This window comes from Phocoena sinus, chromosome 1, assembly GCF_008692025.1.
Source record: "Phocoena sinus isolate mPhoSin1 chromosome 1, mPhoSin1.pri, whole genome shotgun sequence".
In the NCBI taxonomy this organism is placed as follows: Eukaryota; Metazoa; Chordata; class Mammalia; order Artiodactyla; family Phocoenidae; genus Phocoena; species Phocoena sinus.
The window spans coordinates 97,097,767-97,120,030 of record NC_045763.1 but is presented as its reverse complement, the minus strand read 5'-3'; the positions used below and the strand labels follow the sequence as shown (position 1 = coordinate 97,120,030).

At 38.5% G+C, this 22,264-nt stretch overlaps 2 protein-coding genes across 2 annotated transcripts in view; one reads left to right on the top strand and one right to left on the bottom strand.

Moving 5' to 3' along the window:
* The window catches only part of CLCC1 (chloride channel CLIC like 1), a 29,032-nt gene extending 19,242 nt beyond the window's left edge, over positions 1 to 9,790 (top strand). The window contains 9 exon segments of the mRNA XM_032633778.1: positions 19 to 240; positions 506 to 646; positions 2,004 to 2,097; positions 3,354 to 3,397; positions 3,399 to 3,450; positions 3,729 to 3,877; positions 5,490 to 5,831; positions 7,284 to 7,485; positions 7,488 to 9,790. Of these exon segments, the coding sequence (XP_032489669.1) occupies positions 19 to 240; positions 506 to 646; positions 2,004 to 2,097; positions 3,354 to 3,397; positions 3,399 to 3,450; positions 3,729 to 3,877; positions 5,490 to 5,831; positions 7,284 to 7,485; positions 7,488 to 7,540 (1,299 nt within the window). The 3' untranslated portion in view covers positions 7,541 to 9,790.
* A 908-nt stretch (positions 9,791 to 10,698) lies between these two features.
* GPSM2 (G protein signaling modulator 2) overlaps positions 10,699 to 22,264 on the bottom strand; it is a 63,274-nt gene continuing 51,708 nt past the window's right edge. Inside the window, exons 14-15 of the mRNA XM_032633766.1 lie at positions 21,410 to 21,627; positions 10,699 to 11,476 (exon numbers count right to left, since the gene is read on the bottom strand). Coding sequence (XP_032489657.1) covers positions 11,249 to 11,476; positions 21,410 to 21,627 — 446 coding nt within the window. The 3' untranslated portion in view covers positions 10,699 to 11,248. The remainder of the gene's footprint in view (positions 11,477 to 21,409; positions 21,628 to 22,264) is intronic.

The window sequence follows — 22,264 nt, the reverse complement described above, 5'->3', positions numbered from 1 at the left end:
TTGGCAAATTTAATTCAGCCTGATGAAAACAAAGGTGATATGCATTATGATGCCGAGATTATCCTTAAAAGACAAACCTTGTTAGAAATACAGAAGTTTCTCAGTGGAGAGGATTGGAAGCCAGGAGCCTTGGATGATGCACTAAGTGATATTTTAATTAATTTTAAGTTTCATAATTTTGAAACATGGAAGTGGCAATTTGAAGATTCCTTTGGAGTGGATCCATATAATGTATTCATGGTAAGATGGATGAGGGGGGACATGATTAACATGTTTTATTTTAACATGTTTTTGTTTTTTAAAAACACTTAAAAAACCCCACCGCAATTATGTTGAGAACTCATACTAAGTCACTGTTACTGGGTTGACGAACATGCAGCAAAATGGTACGAATGATTTTGCGTATTCAAGTCCAGTTCTTTTGTTTTTGCTGACGATCAGTGTTGTTTTTGGGAAGGGATGGCTTGGCGGTGACTCTTCTTTCTATTCTGTTTCTGTTTCTGAGGTGCTTCTGTGTCTGCTCTGCATCGTGGTGTTAGTAGCTACTGAGCTGTGGACACGTGTTCGTTGGTACACCCAGTTGAGACGTGTTTTATTCATCAGTTTTCTCATCAGTTTGGGATGGAATTGGTTGTATTTATATAAGGTATTGTATAGATAGAAGGTTTTTAAATTTTCAAATGTTATTCATAATGAAAGACTGTAATCCATTTAGAGCTAGTATATAATCTTGCCTCAGACGAGGGCAGGAGGCAGTGATTGGAGGTGGTGATGGTGAGGAAATTGGCAGCTGCTCAGGTGTCCCTGGTGTTTTGGGTCCTTGACCAGTTAGTGGGGAAAAATGTGCAGTCCTGATTTTCATAACCCAATTCCTGATGTTGGGTGGCATCTGGACAGCTAAATCAGGATAGAGTTATGTAGACACACTTGAAAAATTCTCATGTAGGTAATTTGGGGTATGTCTTTTTATTTGCTAGAAGTGATACCAAAATACTGTTTTTAAAAATTAGTTTATTTTCTGAATATAAAAGTGGTATATTTATGTAAAGAAGATAGGAAAGATAGAAAGATACAGAGAAAGTTAATTCTTAAAAATTGTCTAGGGAATTCCCTGGCAGTCCAGTGGTTAGAACTCGGCACTCTCACTGCCAGGGGCCCGGGTTCGATCCCTGGTCAGGGAACTAAGATCCCGCAAGCTGCGTGCAGTGGCCAAAAAATAAAATTGTTTATAATTTTACCACCTAGAGATAATCACTGTAGATATTTTGAGGTATTTCTTGATAAACTTTTTCTAAATTTTTAATTCTTTAAAAATCAGGACCACATTATATATAGAAATTTGAAGAAGCATTATTGTTCCTGTCAAAATAGCATAATCATTTAAGGAAAATTTTAGACCTTTTTAGCAGGGTGAGTCAAGTAGCCAACTATTTTCAGTGAATTCATCTGATTAAATCATTGTGATATTTCCTTAGCTCTAAGTTCTATAGCTTCTAGAACTAAGTATTTACAAATTGGAGGAAAGAAGGTAGTTTGGTTGAAAATTGTTCTCTCAATGATTTCCCCCAGGGCTTTTATTTATAAAAGGCATTATTGGTCATTTGTGCTAAAAATCATCCAAAGCAAAACACCATTTTGTCATGAATTGTGTAAGAGAATGAGTAGTCGTTAATATGTATAGCTATATTTGGGGGCATGATATCAGCTATATTTGAACTAATTTTTAAAACAATCTTTTTAGTAAAAACGTTTTCCTTCCTCCTCATAATTACTTTATAAAGAAGGCAATTGCAGTTAGTTCTTTACCTGTTGCATTAAGACTGTTTTGCCATGAGCTGAAAAGAGCCACTTTAAAAAAATAATATATTTTTTTCTGTGAAAAATTTTTAAATAATCTGGTTTGGGTGAATGGTGAAGACACACTTTGAACTAAGGTTTTTAGGATGTGTAGGCGTAACCTTCATTGTTAGCAGCCTTTCATGGTTCCCTTTGGTGTTGGTCAGCTAGCCTTTGCCCAGCATCAGGCTGAAGTTGCCAAGATGGAGCCATTAAACAATGTGTGTGCTGAGAACATGGATTGGACTGGAAGTCTCTTGGGTAAGGTGTTGGTTTCCCTTGGCCTTATTTTGAGTAGAATTTCTGAGAATGAAAAAACATATTAATAATTACAAAGAAATGATAAAATGCCAGAAGGAGGCTTTCTATGACTGAATCTTTAGTATCAGAACAGGCAAGAAGAGTCTTAGTTTCAGACCAGTGACTTTTGTGTTCATGTAATGTGACAGGAAAGGGATAGAAAGTGTGTATATTGCTGGCTCTTATATTATCTGTCTCCCTGCATTAGACTCACTTTTGTTCATCTAGTCCTTAGCACAGTGTCTAGCACATTCTGGGTCCTCAGCAGAAGTTTATTAGAGAAGTGAATCAATGTATATATGAATTCATTTCCATCTTCGATTTAATCTCCTTATATTGACGTGTGAAATCTTATTGTAGCTTTACTGTTTTTTTTAAAAATTAGGAATTATTTTACTTTTTCTTACAAATTTTATGAACACTCACTAATGTTGACTGCCTTTAGTTATAGGTATCTAACAGTGGGAATGGTTTGATGATCAAAGTCTCTTTATAAATGCAAGTCTGTAATGACTGACCCAGAATAGAATCTCAGCAACAAATCAAGGTGTCCAAAAAATTAATTTTCTTGAAAAGATATGGGAGCCAAACCAGCCCAGCCTTGCTTCCTGGTTTCAGGGGACAACTAAATGCCTCCTGTAGCTCTTGCTAGTACATAATGTACATGAGTCTGATTTAGAAAAAGTGAGAGAACTAATGTTCTACTTTATTTTGTAAATTAAGTAAAGAACTGACTTTTTTAATTGAAATTTTTTGGACATAGTTGTAGATTCACAGGTAGCTGTAAGAAACAGAGAGATCCTGTGTACCCTTTACCCACTTCCCCCACTGGTAACATCTTGCATACTTACAATAGTGCAGTATCACAACCAGGATATCGACACTGATACAAGCCACCAATCTTATTCAGATTTACCCAGTTTTACTTGGATTCCTTTGTGTGTGTAAAGAACTTGTTTTTGTTTACCTTTTAGAAATCCTAATAAAATATATTTTACCTGTATAAGAGTTGTATAATTTGCATGGATTTTTAGAATAAACATTTTGGACATAAGATGAAATTTAAAAAAATCACTGTTACTGGGAGACTGCAAAACAATTTAAAATTGATTGGGGGTTGTGGGGAGAGGGACAGTTAAAACTAAAATATTGTCTTATTTGGGAATGAAATGTGACTTTTTAAAAAAATGACTGTTTTTGTCTGTTTCTCTAAATAGAATGGCTTAGAAGTTCATGGACCTATAAGGATGACTCATGCCAAAAAATACTATGAGCTCTTATTAGTCAACCCTATTTTGTTGGTCCCACCAACAAGGTTAGAATATATTTTGTGAAAATTACTTATACAAAGCAAGTAAAAAGTCTCTGTATTTATTAAAAATTGTTAGTGTTTTTACATCATTTTGCTAATAATAAACCTTTGTTCTAGAAAAAAATACTCCATTACACAGTGATTTTCACATGAAAAGTATATGATAACATTTAAATGTATGGAATTTCATAATTTCAGCCTCAGTACAGTCGATTATGGCTTATTCTATATGCCTCAATCCTTTGAGGAAAAAAATTAAGTTGTTTTTATCTTTTGTTGTAGGCACTAGCAGTTACATTCACCAACTTTGTCACGGAGCCATTGAAGCATATTGGAAAAGGAGTTGGTGAATTTATTAAAGCACTCATGAAGGAGATCCCAGTGTTACTACACATTCCAGTGCTGATAATTATGGCATTAGCTGTCCTGGTTAGTATATAGCACTGTTAACAATTAACAGGATTTACAGAAAAAAGGCAATTCTGAAATTATTAGGTTTCTTTTATGTTGTAAATCAGGCTAAGTCATGCTTAATGGTATGAAAAGATGATTTTTAAGTGATAAATGTTTGTTTATACTTACTTGTACATTCCTCTAAGCAAGAAAACGGTTCTCAAGTTTGATTGTAGGTGTCAAAGTGGTGATTTAGAATAATACCCTCTTTTAACATTTGTTCTTTAAACTTCATGAATTAATACACATGATATCAGTTATGTCTTCTTTGAGAAAGGAGACCTTATTTCAGTCTGAATTTTTGCCACACTGAGAACAGAAGAACAGTGGGTTTAACACAGCATCAGAAAGGGGATGTAGAAAGAGGTGGGTGTACTAAGAAAACAATTTGGGGGATCCAGGAGCAGACATTTATTAAGGAATATTACAATATTACTTGTCAGTCATCCATGGTCTCTTCAGCTCTTTTTTTGGTTGATTTTCAGCCCTTACCCTAATAAAGCAGTTGTCTCATAAAACAAAATGCAAAGAACTCAGATGTGCCTGGGGAAATTATTAAAGATTGTCTTCCCTTAAGGATACAAAATTCACTATGATCTATTACTTAAAAATTATTCTTGTTTTGTTTTTTGGCTTGTGGTTAGGATTCATTGGTTTAGGGATATGGTTTTGTTAGGTGACATTAGTTGTATAGTAGTAGTTTAGTCTCCAAGACTGAAATTATAGCAAAACCCTTCCAATCGCTTGTTGCTTTATCTGCTGCCTAAGAAAAGGCCTTTTGCTGCTCTGTCTTCAAAGAGTAGTACCTCCAGTACAGTGGTTTTCAAACTTTTTGTTCTCAGGACCCTTCTGTATTCTTCAGAATTGAACACCACAAAGAGTACTTGTTTGTGGGAGGTTTATTTATTGATATTTACCAGAAATTTTTAAAATACAAGTATACACAAGCACACAGTGCATGAGCCATCAGAGTGAGGCAGTCACTGTAGCCCACAAGACTGCTGTACAAGAGGAGAGTGAAGAAGACTAATGTCCTTTGTATTATGAAAACTTTTGGCCTCACAGATTCCTGAGAGTCTCAGAGATCCCCTGAGGGGTCCCTGGGCCACACTTTGAGAACTGCTGCCTAGTTTTTCCCTTGGAGTGTGACTCAAAACCTGTTGAATTTTAGCTGTAGCTAAAGCGAGTTTGTAAAAAATAAGCCTACAGGAGAATATTTACATAATGGTGTACAACTTTAATTTTCAGCATTTACCTTATATGATGTGTGTGAATGCAGACAACACATGAGCAATGATCAGACAATTAATACCTTTTAAATTTCTAGGCTTTAGCCTAACTGCTGTTATAATTCAATAAAAATGTGTCCAGCTGATTGAAATGTCTACTTAATACTTGGCAATTTCTCAAATTTTTTTTGGCTACTCTGGCCCTGTATTAATCTAGAGAAAACCCAGTGAAATTAAGATGTTTATATCTATAAATGCCACAAGTTATGAAATTTTGTTGGCACCGTGGAAAGCACCTCAAAATTTCGTTGTAAGTCAGCCATTAAGTACTCAGGAATATGTATTTCTTTTCCTTCTAGAGTTTCTGCTATGGTGCTGGAAAATCAGTTAATATGCTGAGACATGTGGGTGGCCCTGAAAGAAAACCATCCCAGGCACTTCAGCCAGGTGAAAGAAGATGGCAGCAGGAAATTGATTATAGACCCCATGGTGGAGCAGGTGATGCAGATTTCTATTATAGGGGCCAGATTGGCCCCATTGAACAAGGCCCTAATGACAAAACATGTGAGGGTAGAAGAGATGTTTTGAGAGAGAGAGATGTTGACTTGAGATTTCAGACTGGCAACAAGAGCCTTGAAGTGCTTCCGGCATTTGATTTACCAGACGCAGAGGCGAGAGAGCATCCCAAGGTGGTACCCAGTGTAAGTCAGCAACTGTTTATTTCGCTGTCCCTTCATACTAGGTGTAAGTGCTTCCTATAGTGCTTTTGGTTAAGTGCTTTTACTTTTCATGGTTAATTATATCACCAGTGATAATAATTATTCACTCTCCCCCTTTCTGGTTGAAAGTCCAGCCTCCTCAGAAGAAATGAGATTTAATTTTTATGTTAAATAGCATTTAACAGTAATTTGTTGGAACAGGTGGTAATTCATAATGACATTTCATAGGAAACCAACAAGTGAGCATGACTGAAATTTCTACCTTTGAAGAGATCAGAGAGAAGTCCTCACTGAAGGCCTGGAGCCTTAGGGAGCCAACCCGCAGGAGAGCCCTGAAGCCTTAGGTAGATGGAAGAGTGAGCTGGGAAAGGACCAAAAACCTCGCTTTCCCAAATCTTTTATATCGTTGGCTGGCTAGACTATACTTTTTACCTGTGGAATGGTGAGGCCTCTTTTCCACCATTATTGGCGATTTAAAGGGACATTTCCATTTCTGTTTGAGAGAGGACTTTGTATTGTCATTTGCAAAGTTTAGGTTGCAGACGCAAACCTTTGAGAAATAGTAAGAAGCGCAGTAGAATCTAGGAAATTGTAGAATCCCTTCCCGTGGAGTTCCTTAGAAGAACGTATCTGCCTGCATCTAGAAAATTAAGATGTTCCTTTCAGCTTTAATAGTTAATGGTTATCTGTCACTCATCTCAAAAATCCTCCAGTGAGTTCCGGGCTCACTTGAAGGGAAAGCCAAAGATATCAAGATGGCCTGGGGCTTCCCACCTCTGTTACCACGCTGCTCTCTCCTCCTGTGCCCCCTCCACCCTCATTCTCCTTCAGCCACAAGGGCCTCCTGCCTATTCCTTGAACTCAGGCCTTTGTACTTGCTGTTCACTATCTAGAATGCTGTTCCCAATATATTCATAAGGTTCATTTCTTCAAGCCTTTGCTCATGTCTTTTCAGACCGCCCTAATTTAAACAGCTATGCAACCCTCCCACCCCCAGCATGATACTTTGTTAATTTATTGCCTGATTCTCTCCCCAGCTTAAATGTAAATTCCAGGGAGGGCAGGGGTTTTTGTCTGTTTGTTGTCTTGTATCCCCAGCACCTCGAACTTAATGTATGCTCAGTAAATATTTGTTGAATGAATTATTCTCCCTAGCAAGAGGAGTTAGCAGTACTGGTCACCAGTCTTCCTGACCCTTCCTTAAGCTGCATCACTAGACCACCTGGCATATCCTGAGTTTCCCATTCCTCCATGTACAGTTCTGTGAGGCTTAATAACATTTATATAATTACAATCCAGCACTGGAACCAGGACTTGAAAGAGTTCAACGTTTGCTATAACAGATTTGTGTGGGAACTTGTTGAACATGTTTATTACAGACTTTCACATTATGTTAATTAAACAATTAAAACACTGTAATTCTCTGCTTTGTAGCATAAATCACCTATTTTGGATACAAAGCCCAAAGAAATTGGTGGAATCTCAGGAGAAAGCACACTGACTGAAAGCAGCCAGTCTGCTAAGCCTGTCTCTGGCCAAAAGATACCAGAGTGTGTGGAAGGTTCACCTGCAGTGGAAAAGGCCCAGCTCAGGACTGACACCACAGGCGGCCCAGAGGAAGGCAGCACATCCAGCCCAGCACTGCAGTGAGGGTGTGTGGAAGGGATCCAGACTGCAGCCCATATGGCTAGAGGAACACAGACATGGACCACAGCTCTGAGGTCATCTTTGAGTTTTGTAAAGTATACTCCTCACAGCTATTTCTTCTTCTCTACAAATATTCTGTTATTTACTACACAGGTGTCAACTTAAACATCAGTATTTTTACTCACAATCAGAATTAACAAGCACACGTGTATCTCTGTTTAATTTCATGTTTCTTTGATATTAAGATGCATTATAAGGTTTTGAAGTGTTAATTCTGGAACAGGATCTCATAGATGACATACGGCAAGCATTAATGATTTTGAATAATCAAAGAGGCCAGTTTGAATTAGGGGACATTGAAAAAGAAGTTCTGTTGTTTACAGGCATATATAGGAACCAACTCACCAAAGTGTGTGTTGCCTCGTGGAAGTCCTGTGATACCTACTTTAGTGAACAGAATTATTTGTTGTGCACTGGACGCAGAATATTTCAAGTGGTAGGTACTCAAAACCAACATTTAAGGAAAGTCACTGTAGTCATGCTTACCCTCTTCAGTCACTTCAGCATTTTAGTGCAGCCACGGAGTCTGCATCACCAGTGTCAGTCTGCCTCATGTAGGCTGCCTGCAGATCAGCCTTCATCTCTCAACTCTTACCGCTATTACTGGGCCTGCTTCCTTATCACCCCCTTTACTTTATCCTTAGCTAAGACAGAACTGAAGATTGTCAGGGGAATTTAGATTACATAGCTTGTTAAGTCAGTAATCTCAGTTTTACATCCTTTGAGAATGGCTTTATTTCCCCAGCAGATGAAGTACACAGGCTTTATAAGACCTGTTTTCCTTGCTACTCAGAATCCCAGCAGTTGTGATTGTTAGATATTACTATATCTTATTTATATTACAGTAAACCATACTGTCCAAGCCATATGAAGTTCTAATTTTTAGAGATCTATACAAAGAGAGGAATAAATACCAGAATAAGGAAAACAGAGTAGGATGTTTTTTTTTAACCCTAGACAGGTGATATAATCAACATTTTAAATTAGTTATTCTGATTTTTAAACTATTCTTCATTTTAAACTTTCTAAAAAGGGAATTTATAAATTTTTCACAAGATCTAACTAGGAAGCACATATATTACACATATTCGGGTATCCTTTATCTTAACCTTCATACTACAATTTATATTCAGCTGCTTACTAAAAATGATAGCAGTCAGGAATGGTCTTAAAATTTTCATGCAGGCATTTCTTTCAGAAAAAAAGATGTATTTAAAGCATTTGCTTTTTTTTTTTTTTTTTTTTTTTTTTTGCAGTACGTGGGCCTCTCACTGTTGTGGCCTCTCTCGTTGCGGAGCACAGGCTCCGGACACGCAGGCTCAGCAGCCATGGCTCACGGGCCCAGCCGCTCTGTGGCATGTGGGATCTTCCTGGACCGGGGCACAAACCCGTGTCCCCTGCATCGGCAGGCGGACTCTCAACTACTGCGCCACCAGGGAAGCCCAGCATTTGCTTTTTGATATGTTTTTTACGTGAAATGCAGAAATACCCCCTTTTTGGCTCCCAGAAGCATCACTTAGATGCCTGTAACAATTTAATTTTATGTGTTAATATTATTTTCTAGCTTCGTACTGCAAACAGTATTTCATCAGAAAGGTAATTTTCTCCAAGAAATACAAAAGGATTTTATATAAAACTTTATAACATAGTAGGCATGTAGGGATGCCAGCAGTTTGGGATAGATTTGTGAACATTGATGAATATAAAGTAGTCATCTGGGGGCTAGGCCTGTTCACACTGATTGTATGCTCTGAAGGTGCTAATTGTCCTCTGAGCTGTGAAATGAATGCCTCAGTTGATAGACTGTAACTGTGAGAGTACAGTTAATGTTGTTTTGCACTTCTGACTGCTTTTTATCCAAAAATGAATCTTTAAAACTTAAGAAAAAGTTCACCTTTGTATTCTTTCATTACAGATAACCATTTGGGGGTGAAATCTACTTTGACAGCAAGGCAGCAAGGTACTGCTGTTGAAAGGTGACAGCAATTCAGGGAAGACTTATTAAAGCAAATTGAATATATCAAGGCCAGTTTATAACTAGAAGAAACAGCCTTGTTTATTGTCTAGCCAATGTTTATCATTAAAATCAAGGATGATAGTAACGAGCTTTTAGGAAAATCAGAGTGGGGCAGATAGCTTTTCAAAAGCAGTTTTTAAGTGGAATGGATAACACTGAATGTTTACAGGGTCTGAGAACTACCATATACACAAAATAAACACTTATTTTTACATTATTGTGGTTTGGTATGCTGTCTTTGCTCAGTAAATATGCTTATAAGAAAAAGCCCAATGGAATTTAAGTGCAGGTTTTAAAAGGATGCTAATCCAGGACATTATCCTCTATATATAATACATAAAGCATAATATAATCCAGGTGTTAGTACTTTTGACAAAATTTGTGCCTGATCTCAGAACCAGGAGTATCTTTTTTTTTTTTTCCTCTGAGCCCTTAATGTGAGTCCAGATTGTGTAACTATCTTTCTTCTCATTTTTTAAAACATTAGCTATTTGTAGAAGTGCTTTTCACTGCCCGTAAAAATCGCCTGGAGGATTTTTAGAAAGAACAAAGGCCCAGAGCCCTAGATCCCATCCCGGCTGTGTAGAATCAGAAGCAACCAGAGGTGAATGAGTTGCCAACTTGTTCCAGGCGTGGGCATTTGTATTATGCAATTCAGCCTTAGTCCAGGCCCAGCTCTGTCCCATCCTCGTTGACTTGCTTTTGCTAAACTTATGTCATGTTGCATTATGTCCCCTTGTAAAACCACCTTCAGTTTCTGGGAGGAGGCTTAATGACAACTGAGGGCTTAACCTACGTCTTTCGTACTTAATTTTTGTGACCTACGTTCTTGACAGAGTCACATGAGGGTTTTGGATTTTCTGACATTAGGTCCTAAAAAGTTTTACAACAGTACTTTGCAACAGAACATACAATTTTAAACCATTTTATATAGATATACACACACACACACACACACACACAAAATGTACATATATACATATCTGTACTTATATATGTAAATATATAAAAATTAGTTATTTAAAAAATTACACAGAGGCCAAAACATGCTAAAGAAGTTTATTTTTAAGAGTTTCTTTTATAATGGTTTTGGCCTAAAATTATATTGAAAATAGAGATTTTCTTAGTGGAAAAAAATCTAGATTTTTTAATAGACTATAATTTTTTACACACTGGTCAAGTATATTATTTTTATGAAATAGCATAATTTCCCACTATATCGGTATAAAAAAGAGCCATTGTCAATTAAAAGTTAAAAAAAAAAAAAATCTACCTCAGCAAGAGGATTAAATCCTAGGCTAAATTCATTTAACTTCCTACTTTACAAATACTAGGTAAAGGAATCTAACAAGTTGCAGAACATAATCCCAAGCAGTAATCACAGAAGTTGATTTTTCACTGCCCGTAAAAATCGCCTGGAGGATTTTTAGAAAGAACAAAGGCCCAGATCCCTAGATCCCACCTCTACCCTGAAACGAGTGTCCAGAGGAATGTTAATTAATACTATGCTATCAAAGGTTAAATATTTACATCATGCTAAAAACATTTTAAGCTCAGTACAGTGCTATAATTTCTCCTTTGAAGGAAAAAAGTAATAGATTGAATTTTCCTGCAGTGTTCTGAAAGGAAATAAGGTTGCTTTTAAAAAGATATTCATTGTATACTAGTGGTTTGCTTATTTTTTTCCTGAATTTTCAAGTTCCAACAGAGCATTATTCTGCAAAAGGTCCTTCGGTCCAAATTCAGTGTCTCTGTTTTGATCTCTTTGTAAAAGAACTCTCTGTTCATCCATTCTTTTTGCTTGAGACCGTAAAATAAGGCTAAAAAAGTCCTCATCTGGTACTGTTTGTCCCTTTGTGGCAGCAGGTGGTGGAGCGCATCTTTGATCATCTAATCTGGATCCCTAAAAATTTACAAGAAAGAGATTAAAATACAAATACTGCAGGGAAGGAGAGCACCAAGGTATGTCTGTCATTCACAATAAGAAAATGTAGCTTTAAACATTTTCTGCCTCTTAGAAGTTTACTCAATCTTTAGACCTGAAACCTAGTAAGATCTTTTATTTGAAATGACTTACATAATCAGAGCAAGTATAACAATAACAAGTATTGTGTATAACAAATATGAAGCCATAGCTTCATGGCTTTGGTAAGATTAGTTAAGATGCAAGGTCACCTATGTCTAAGATTATAATCTTACTGTAATAGGCATCACCAAATACAACGTACCAAATCCTTAGGTATATCGTGTGAGGTACAAAAACCCTACATCACTACCTTATAAATACTGTCTTCGGCCAAGGGTCAGCAAACTATAACCCACTGCCCACTGTTTTTTTACACAGTACTTTCATTTCAACACCACGCTTGTTTGTCTATGAACTGTGTATGGCTGTTTGCCTGCTACAAGGGCAGAGTTGAGCAGTTGCAACAAAGGCCACAGGGCCCCGAAAAGCCTAAAATATTTTCTCTGGCCCTTTACAGAAAAAGTTTGCCTACCCTTGTTTTGGGCAATAAAATCTGTTAAGGAAATAAATAACCCAGAGTGAATTTTTCCTTCAAGTTTTGACTTACGATTCTTATTTTAGAAGTACGTTAGAAATGTTTTTGATCAAATGAAAGCACTTAAAAGTCTACACGACAGTGTCTGGTATTGTAACTCAAGAATACAAGTAGGAATGTGATGGCTGCCATCGGAGTGCCCCGTGTTGCTAGGCGCCATGCACTAACACGCCCGAGCGTTTAACCCCACCGCCCAGTGAGGGTGCCGTGGCTGCCCGGATTCCTAGTCAGCGCCATCCCACCCTCCACACACACCTGGTTCACTCTTCATCATCTCTCCCGTCACGATTCGTGGTCATTTCACTGTCCTCTAAGTTTACCCAGCACTCAGGCGCTTCAGCTCCTAGACCTCCCCTCCTCTGGTGTTTCATCCTTGCCCTCTGCCTTATCCAATAGCTCCCATGGTCAGAGGCCAGACACAGTCATTCTCAATAACTGCACCGTCTTTGAAATCATGATTTTAAAATATCTCATGTTGACCACGGACTCTTATTTTTCTAGATCAAGCTCCCCAGTACTACCCCCCAGTAAATCATTTTTTAAAAAACTGAGGTAAAATAAATATAAAATTTACCTTTTTTTTTTTTTTTTTTTTTTGCGGTATGCGGGCCTCTCACTGTTGTGGCCTCTCCCGTTGCGGAGCACAGGCTCCAGACGCACAGGCTCAGCGACCATGGCTCACGGGCCCAGCCGCTCCGCGGCATGTGGGATCTTCCCGGACCGGGGCACGAACCCATCCCCCCTGCATCAGCAGGCGGACTCTCAACCACTGCGCCACCAGGGAAGCCCCAAAATTTACCACTTTAACCATTTTTAAGTGTACAGTTCAGTATCAGGTACGTTCATATTGTTGTGCAATCATCACCACCATCCATCTCCAGAACTTTTTTCATCTTGCAAGACAAACTCTAAACCTATTAAACAACAACTCCCCATTCTCCCCTCTCTCCAGCCTCTGCAACCACCGTTCTACCTTGTCACTGTTAATTGGACCACTCTAACTAGCTCACATGAGTGGCATCAGAGTATTTGTCCTCTTGTGACTGCATATTTCTCAGCATCCATGTTGCAGCATGTTTTTAAGGCTGAAAATATTCTACTGTGTATGTACACCACATTTTGTTTATGCATTCATCTGCTGATGGACACTTGGGTTGCTTCCACCTTTTGGCTGTTGTGAATAATGCTGCTATGAATATGGGTGTACAAATATCTGTTCATGTCCCTGCTTTCAATCATACCTAGAAGTGGGACTGTGTATGATAATTCTGTTTTTAACTTTTTGAGGAACTGCTGTACCGTTTTCCATAGCAGCTGCACCATTTTATATTCCCACCTGCAGTGCACAAGGGTTCTAATTTCTCCATATCTACACCAGCATTTGCTATTTTCTGCATTTTTTGGCTTGTTTTGATAGCCATCTTAATGGGCGTGAGGTGGTATCTTACTGTGGGTTTTGTTTTTTGTCTTTTTTTTCGGTTGCACCAGGTCTTAGTTGTGGCATGTGAACTCTTAGTTGCGTCATGCATGGGGAATCTAGTTCCCTGACCAGGGATCGAACCGGGCCCCCTGCATTGGGAGCATGGAGTCTTATCCACTGTGACACCAGGGAAGTCCCTCATTGTGGTTTTGATCTACATTTCTCTAATGATTTGTGATGTCAAGCATCATTTCCTATAATTACTGGCCATTTGTATATCATCTTTGGAGAAATATCTATTTGGGTTCTTTGCCCACTTTTGAATCAGGTTTTTTGTTGTTGAGCTTTTGGAGTTCTCTATATTCTAGATTAATCTTTATGTTATATGATTTGCACATATTTTCTGTGGGTTGCCTTTTTGCTTTGTTGATGGTGTCCTTTGATCCATAAAAGTTTTAAGGTTTCATGAAGTCCAATTTGTCTTTTTTTTCTTTTGTTGCCTGTGCCTTTGGTGTTGTAACCCAGAAACCATAGCCAAATCCAAAGTCATGAAGCTTTCCCCTTACGTTTTCTTCTAAGAGCTTTATAGTTTTTTAGTGCTTATATTTAGGTCTTTGATCCACTTTGAGTTAATTTTTGTCTATGGTATTAGGTAAAGGTCCAACTTAATTCTTTTGTATGTGGATATCCTGTTTTCCCAGCATCAACTGTTGATAAGACTTCCTTCCATATTGAATGGTCTTGTCACCCTTGTTGAAAACTGTTTGACAGTATATGAGAGTGTTTATTTCTGGGCTGTCTATTCAGTTCCATTGGGTCTCATTATGCTGGTATCACACTGTTTTGATTACTGTAGCTTTGTGATAAATTCTGAAACCAGGAAGTGTGAGTCCTCCAACTTTGTTCTTCTTGTTCAAGATTGTTTTGGCTATTTGGGTTTCCTTGAGATTCCATATGAATTTTAGGATGGATTTTTAAATTTTTGTAAAAAAGCATCACTGAAATTTTTGATAGGGATTGCATTAAATATGTAGATCACACTGGGTGGTACTGACTTAAAACAATTTTTTTTTCACTTTATTAAGTGTCAGACCAGTATACTGGTCTGACCATTCCGTCACACTACCCCACAAATGAGGAGCGATGGGATTATGTCAGGTGTCAAAACAGTATTGACTTTTTAACAATCTTAAGTCTTCCAGTGGGAGGGACTTACGTCATATTTAATTTCTTTCAGAAATATTTTGTAGTTTTCACTGTACAAGTCTTTCACCTTCTTGGTTAATTCCTAAGTATTTTATTCTCTTTGATGCTATTGTAAGTGGAATTGTTTCCTTAATTTCCTTTTTGGACTGTTCATTATTAGTGTATAGAAACGCAACTGATTTTGGATGTTGATCTTGTAACTTTCCTTCTTAGTGCTAATAGTTTTTTGGTGAAATCTTTAGGATTTCTACATATAAGACCCTGTCATCTCCAAACAGATCATTTTACTTCTTTTCCAATTTGGCTGCCTTCTGTTTCTTTTCCTTGCCTAATTGGCTAGAACTTCCAGTACTATGTTGAATATAAGTGGCAAAGTGGGCATCCATGTCTTGTTCCTGATCTTAAAAGCTTTCAGTCTTTTACCACTGAGTATGATGATAGCTGTGTGTGTGGTTCATAAATGATTTTTATTATGTCATTGTAGTTTCCTACTATTCTTAGTTTTTTTATCATGAAGATGTGTTGAATTTTGTCAAGTGACTTTTCTGCATCATTCTATTAATGTGGTATATTACATTGATTGATTTCCATATGTTGAACCATCTTTGCATTCCAGGAATAAATCCCATCAGGTTATGGCATATAATCCTTTTAATATGCCACTGGCTTCTGGTTGCTAGTATTTTGTTGCTAATTTTTGCATCTATATTCAGAAAGGATATTGGTCTGTAGTTTTCTTATAAAGTCTTAACTGGCTTTGGTATCAGGGCAATATTTGCCTCATAGAATGACTTAGGAATGGGAAATGTTCCCTTTTTTACAATTTTTGGAGTTGGTGTTGTTTAAATATTTGGTAGAATTCACCCATGAAGCCATCAAGTCCAAGGCTTTTCTTTTGTCAGGAGGTTTTTAATTACTAATACAATCTCCGTATGAATTATGGATCTATTTTCTATTTCTTCATGGTTCAGTCTTGGTTTTGTGTTTCTACTTGTTGGCCCATTTCATCTAGATTATCCAGCTTGTTGGCATACAGTCATTCATAGCATTCTCCTATAATTCTTTTTATTTCTGTAGAATCAGTAGTAATGTCCCTGCTTTCATTTCTAATTTTAGTAATTTGAACCTTCTCTTTTTCTTAATATAGCTAAAAGTTTGTCAATTTTGTTAATCTTTTCAAAGAACCAACTTTTGATTTTGTTGATTTTTCTCTATTTTTTCATGTTCTCTCTGCCTCTGCTCTACTCTTCATTATTCCTTCCTTCTGCTAGTTTTAAGTTTAGTTTATTGTTCTTTTTCTAGTTCCTTAAGTTGTAAGGTTAGGCTGTTGATCTGAGATCTTTTTTTTTTTTTTGCCGTATGTGGGCCTCTCACTGTTGTGGCCTCTCCTGTTGCGGAGCACAGGCTCCGGACGCGCAGGCTCAACGGCCATGGCTCACGGGCCCAGCCGCTCCGCGGCATGTGGAATCTTCCCGGAACGGGGCACAAACCCGTGTCCCCTGCATCGGCAGGTGGACTCTCAACCACTGCGCCACCAGGGAAGCCCGATCTTTCTTTTTAAATGTAAGCATTTACAGCTATAAATTTTCCTGAGCACCACCTTCACTGCATCCCATAAGTTTTGGTAAATTGTGTTTTCATTTTCATTAGTCTCCAGGTTTTTTGTGGGTTTTTTTTAATATTTATTTATTTAGGCTGCACTGTGTCTTAGTTGCGGCACACAGGATCTTCCTTGTGGCACGCGGGATCTTTAGTTGTATCATGTGGACACTTGGTTGTGTGCTGGTGGGCTCTTAGTTGTGGCATGTGGACTTCTTAGTTGCATCACGTGGACACTTAGTTGTGGCACGTGGGCTTCTTTAGTTGCGGCATGCATGGGGGGATCTAGTTCCCTGATCAGAGATCAAACCCAGGCCCCCTGCGTTGGGAGTGCAGAGTTTTACCCACTGGATCACTAGGGAAGTCCCTAGGTATTTTCTAATTTCCCTTTTAATTTCTTCTTTGACCCACTGGTTTAACTTCTACAAATTTGTGAATTTTGCAATTTTTCCTTTTGTTGCTTCTAACTTCATCCTATTTTGGTTGGAGAAGATACTTTGTATAGTATCTTAAGATATCTGTTGAGACTTAATTTGTGGTGTAACGTATGGTCTGTCCTGGAGAGTGTCCCGTATACATGTAAGAATGTGTATTCTGTTCTGTTGTGTATTATTCTAATCTGTTAGATGTAGTTGGTTTATCGTGTTGTTGTCCTCTGTTTTTTCTTATCTTCTGCTTGGTTGCCCTACCCAGTAATGAGTGGGGATTGAAGTCTTTAACTATTATTGTAAAAACACCATTTCTCCCTTCAGTTCTGTCAATTTTTGCTTTATAGATGTTGATGGTGTGTTATTAGGTAAGTAACTTCAGCATTTCTTGAATCCACTGAGACCACTGCCACTTTTCACTTTCACACCTTTCCTTACGTCCCTTCTTAGACACAGTCCAGGTTCCAAAATCTGTTACTAAAAGCACTTCCTGACATTGCTCTCCCTCTCTATCCTATTCTCCTGGCAATACAAAGCTTGATTAAATCTATCTCTCTGCCTCCTTAAGCAGCTGGTTATGACTGGAGAAAATATACAGCTACACTGACCAGCCTTAGTTCCATGACTGTGAACCTCAGCACAGCTCAGCAACCCTGTTTTCCCTGGTCAGCATGCTTTTAGTTTCTCCAAGTCAACTAATACTCCACTTCCTTTTTTTTTCATAATTACCATGCTCCAACCTCAATCTCTGCTAAATGGCTCTATTTTTCTTTCATTCATTCAATTTATTCTTTTGGCTGCGTCAGGTCTTAGTTGCAGCACGCAGGATCTTTTGTTGCAGTGTGCAGGCTTCTCTCTAGCTGTGGCAGCACGTGGGCGCTGTAGTTGCACATGGGCTCTCTAGTTCTGGCATGTGGGCTTAGTTGCCCCTTGGCACGTGGGGTCTTTGTTCCCCAACCAGGGATCGAACCTGCATCCCCTGCATTGGAAGGCAGATTCTTAACCACTGGACCACCAAGGAAGTCCCTCTATTTCTTTTTTTTTTTTTTTAATTAAGTATAATTAATTTACAATGTTGTGTTAGTTTCTGGTGTACAGCAGAGTGATTCAGTTATACATACTTTCTTTTTCATATTTTTTTCCATTATGGTTTATTAAAATATATTGAATACAGTTCCCTGTGCTATACAGTAGGACCTTGTTGGTTATCTATTTTATATATAGTAGTGTGTATATGTTAATTCCAAATTCCTAATTTATTCCTCCCCCTGTCCCCTTTCCCCCCCTTGGTAACCGTAAGTTTGTTCTCTATGTCTGTGAGTCTGTTTCTGTTTCATAGATAAGTTCATTTGTATCACGTTTTAGATTCCACATATAAGTGATATCATATAGCATTTGTCTTTCTCTGACTTACTTCACTTAGTATGATAATCTCTAGGTCCATCCATGTTGCTTCAAATGGCATTATTTCATTCTTTTTTATGGCTGAGTAGTATTCCATTGTATTTATGTACCACATCTTCTTTATCCATTCATCTGTCAATGGACATTTAGGTTGTTTCCATGTCTTGGCTGTTGTAAATGGTGCTGCTATGAACCTAGGGGTGCATGTATCTTTTCAAATAAGAGTTTTCTCCAGGTATATGCCCAGGAGTGGAATTGCAGGATAATAGGGTAACTCTATTTTTAGTTTTTTTGTTTGTTTTAATTGAAGTATAATTGGTTTACGGTGTTGTGCCTCTTTGCCCATTTTTGAATTGGATTGTCTTTTTTTTTTTTTTTTTGGCTGTGCCAGGTCTTCGTTGCTGCATTGGGCTTCTCATTGTGGTGGCTTCTCTTGTTGAGGACCATGGGTTCTAGGTGCGCAGGCTTCAGTAGTTGCAGCACACAGGCTCTAGTAGCTGTGCTACTAGTTGCAGCACGTGGGCTTCAGTAGCTGTGGCACGTGGGCTCAGTAGTTGTGGCTCATGGGCTCTAGAGCACAGGCTCAGTAGTTGTGGCACACGGACTTAGTTGCTCTGCGGCATGTGGGGTCTTCCCGGACCAGGGATCGAACCCGTGTCCCCTGCATTGACAGGCAGATTCTTAACCACTGTGCCATCAGGGAAGTCCTATTTTTAGTTTTTTAAGGAACCTCCATACTGTTCTCCATAGTGGCTTTACCAATTTACATTCCTACCAACAGCATAGGAGGGTCCCTTTTCTCCACACCCTCTCTAGTTATTATTTGTAGACTCTTTTCTTTGATGATGGGATTCTGACCTGTGTGAGGCAATACCTCACTGTAGTTTTGATTTGCATTTCTCTAATAATTAGCCATGTTGAGTATCTTTTCTTGTGCCTCTTGGCCTCTGTATGTCTTCTTTGGAGAAATGTCTGTTCAGGTCTTCTTGTCTTAAATAGCTCTACTACTTACTTTGCTAAGAAAATAAAAGCAACCAGAGATAATTCCTACTTGCTTCTACCTCCAAGTCTGTACACATATACTCTGTTTTCCTTCTCACCTATGCAACAACTGTTCTTTATCCTATACTCTTCTGCATCACTGGTTCCCCTCTCTACGTGATCGTTCCATCAGCAGACATGCTGTATATTAACTCTCAAAATAAGGAAAAACCCACCTATATCCTAAAACCCCCTCCAACTCATGATTCATTTCTTTGCCTTCCTTTTTTTCTGTGTACTATCTATCTATCTCCCCTTTTACATTTCCCATTTTCTCAACCCACTCAGTCCTTTGCCCCCTCATGCCACTAAAACAGTATCTTTCACAATTATAAATGTTGCCATATCTAGTAGCTCAGCCATCATCTTACTTAGCTTCTTAGCAGCATCTGACACAGATGAACATTCCTTAAACACTTTCTTCACTTGGCTTCTACCACACTCTCCAAGTTTTCTTCCAAATCTCTGATTTGGCTGATTTCCTGCTTCAGTGGTTCATCTTCCTTTATCCAGTTAGTGGTTTTCCAGTGCCCAGGGCTTAGTCTTCCTATTTCCTTATCTATTCTTTATGTAATCTCTTTCCCAGGGCTTTAATACCAGCTATATGCTGATGACTCCTAGAGTTACTTCTCTCTGGGGCTCTAGGTTTTTATTTTAATAGTGCCTATTCCACTTCAATGTCTAATTAGGTTTCCCACATTTAAATATCTAAAGTAAAACTCTTGCTTTTCTCCCCATACCTGTCTCTCCTCTGGTCTTCTCCATTTCAGTAAATGGTACCATCCGTTTACTCAGTTATTCAAGCCAAGAAGGTAGGAATCATCCTTGATTCTCTTTCTCATACCCTCCACCCAGTTTATTAACAGGTCTTGCCAACCAACCGTAATTTCAAGTTATATCCCTATTCTGACCACTTACCATCACTGCTCCCACCATGCTAGTCCAAGTCACCAATATTTTTTGCCTTATTACCACATTAGTTTCCTAGCTGGTTTTCCTACTAACAAACACCCTTTGCCACTACATTCTTTCAGTGATGGTCAGGATGATCTCCCAGAACCCTCCAATGTCTTCCTATCACATCTGGAACACAAGACCTCATCATGGCCTACAAGGGCCTAAAAGATCTAGGCACTGATCACTTCTCCATCCTCATCCTGTAGCACTTTCCTCTACCCTTTACTCACTCTACACCAGTCACACTACACTGGCCACCTTGCCATTCCTTGAACCTGCTAAGCTTCTATATCCAAGAGGGGACTTGCTGTCTCTGCATGGAACGCTCTTCCGGTAAATATGCACATGGCTGACTGCTTTACCTCATTCAGGTCTGTGTTCAAGTGTCAACCCAGAAAGGTCTTGCCTAACCACCACGTCTAAAACAGACACTCCATCAACCACCACCACCACCACCCCTGGTTACCCATTACCTCTTTATCTTGCTTTAATTTTCTTTATAGCAAGTATCAGTACCTGACATATACTACCTATCTATGTATCTGTACACACACACTCTTACTCAATGTCTCTCCCGCTAAAATGTAGGATCCTTTAAAAAGCAGTGTATCCCCAATATCTAGAATAGTGCCCAGAACATAAAAGGTGTTCGGTAATATTTTGATTGAATGAATGAGAGATCATCATTTCATCTTTTTATGAATGAGAAAACTGAGCCATAGGGGTTAGGCACAGGAAATGTCTCTTTTTAGTGAAAATAAGCATTATTTTTCTCATGGTCCTGTCCAAGCCATTTGAGATATTTCTTAACCACTTTGGTTAATAATTATTAAAACAGCTAAAATATGAAAGCTATCTCAATATATACATTCTCCCAAATGGTAAACTGTCTAGAAAGGGCCCCAGCTAGACTCTCTCCATATTAATCACTGGGTTGCTCCTGATGCTATTCCGAAAATTCAGAAGAGGGGCTCTTCCTGTAGTCTCTACTACAGCTCAGAGGGAGTCATCGGCAACATCCCACCTCACCAGCCAAAAGGAACACAAAATATGAAGCGATCATAAGGGAGAAGAAACAGTGTCTGATGGACCCCTGAATAATCAACTTATTGCCTTTCTAATACAAAATGAGCTCTTCCCAATTTAGAATCATAATACTGCCAAAGCTCTCAACAACATCTGAGCTATATATACAGAATGACAAAAATATGCAGACATACTTGACATTTTACAAGGATGTCAAAGAAGTCTTCGTCAGCCTCTTTGTTGTCATTAGTCATCAGGTGGCCAAGTACTGACTGACTGTTGTTTTGTGTCAGACGAAGCCCGGGCAAATTACTGAAACTGGCTCTCTGATCATCCAAACGGCGGCTCTGTGAGCTGGCAAGAAGGTCTAAAAACTCATCTGTGTTGGGGGACACCATGGAAACAGATGGTGCTATGGAAAGAGGAAAAAAAATCAAAAAATAATAAAGTTATTTAAGCATATTTATTATATACATACAATTTCTTTCTGGCTTATTCACTCCCAACACCCTTTCTGCCCTCCTGCTTTAGCTCTGTCACTGAGAGTCACTGATAGGCTGGGGCCAGACTAGATGGGTGGGGAGGGAAGAATGAATCCCAGAGTACTTCAGATGGTCCTCTTGGAGGTAATTCGGACTTGACTATATTTCCCTTCATCTAATGTCACCCAATATGTAACTTTATAAGATATGGGGCTAGATTTCAGAAGGTAACTAAATTGTTTTTCTCACATACTTTCTCAGACCAGGATGAATGGACAGTATTTTTACCCCATGCCCTGGATAGGACATTCAGCTAACTAGACTTTGAGTTAAGTGCTGCTGGCAAGTCTTGGTCTATGGGGGAGGAAGTCTTTTGGTAACTGAGATAGAAAATTTTAAGTAACCTATTTTAGATCTTTCGAAGGCTCAGGCAAGCCTTAGCTTCTGCTATAGCCATAGGTTCCTCTTCAGTCTGTCCTGGCTTTTCTTTTTTAATCCACATATGAAGTATCTGCATTTTACATGTAATTATAAGGTATGTATAACTATAATTTTTTCCTCATTATT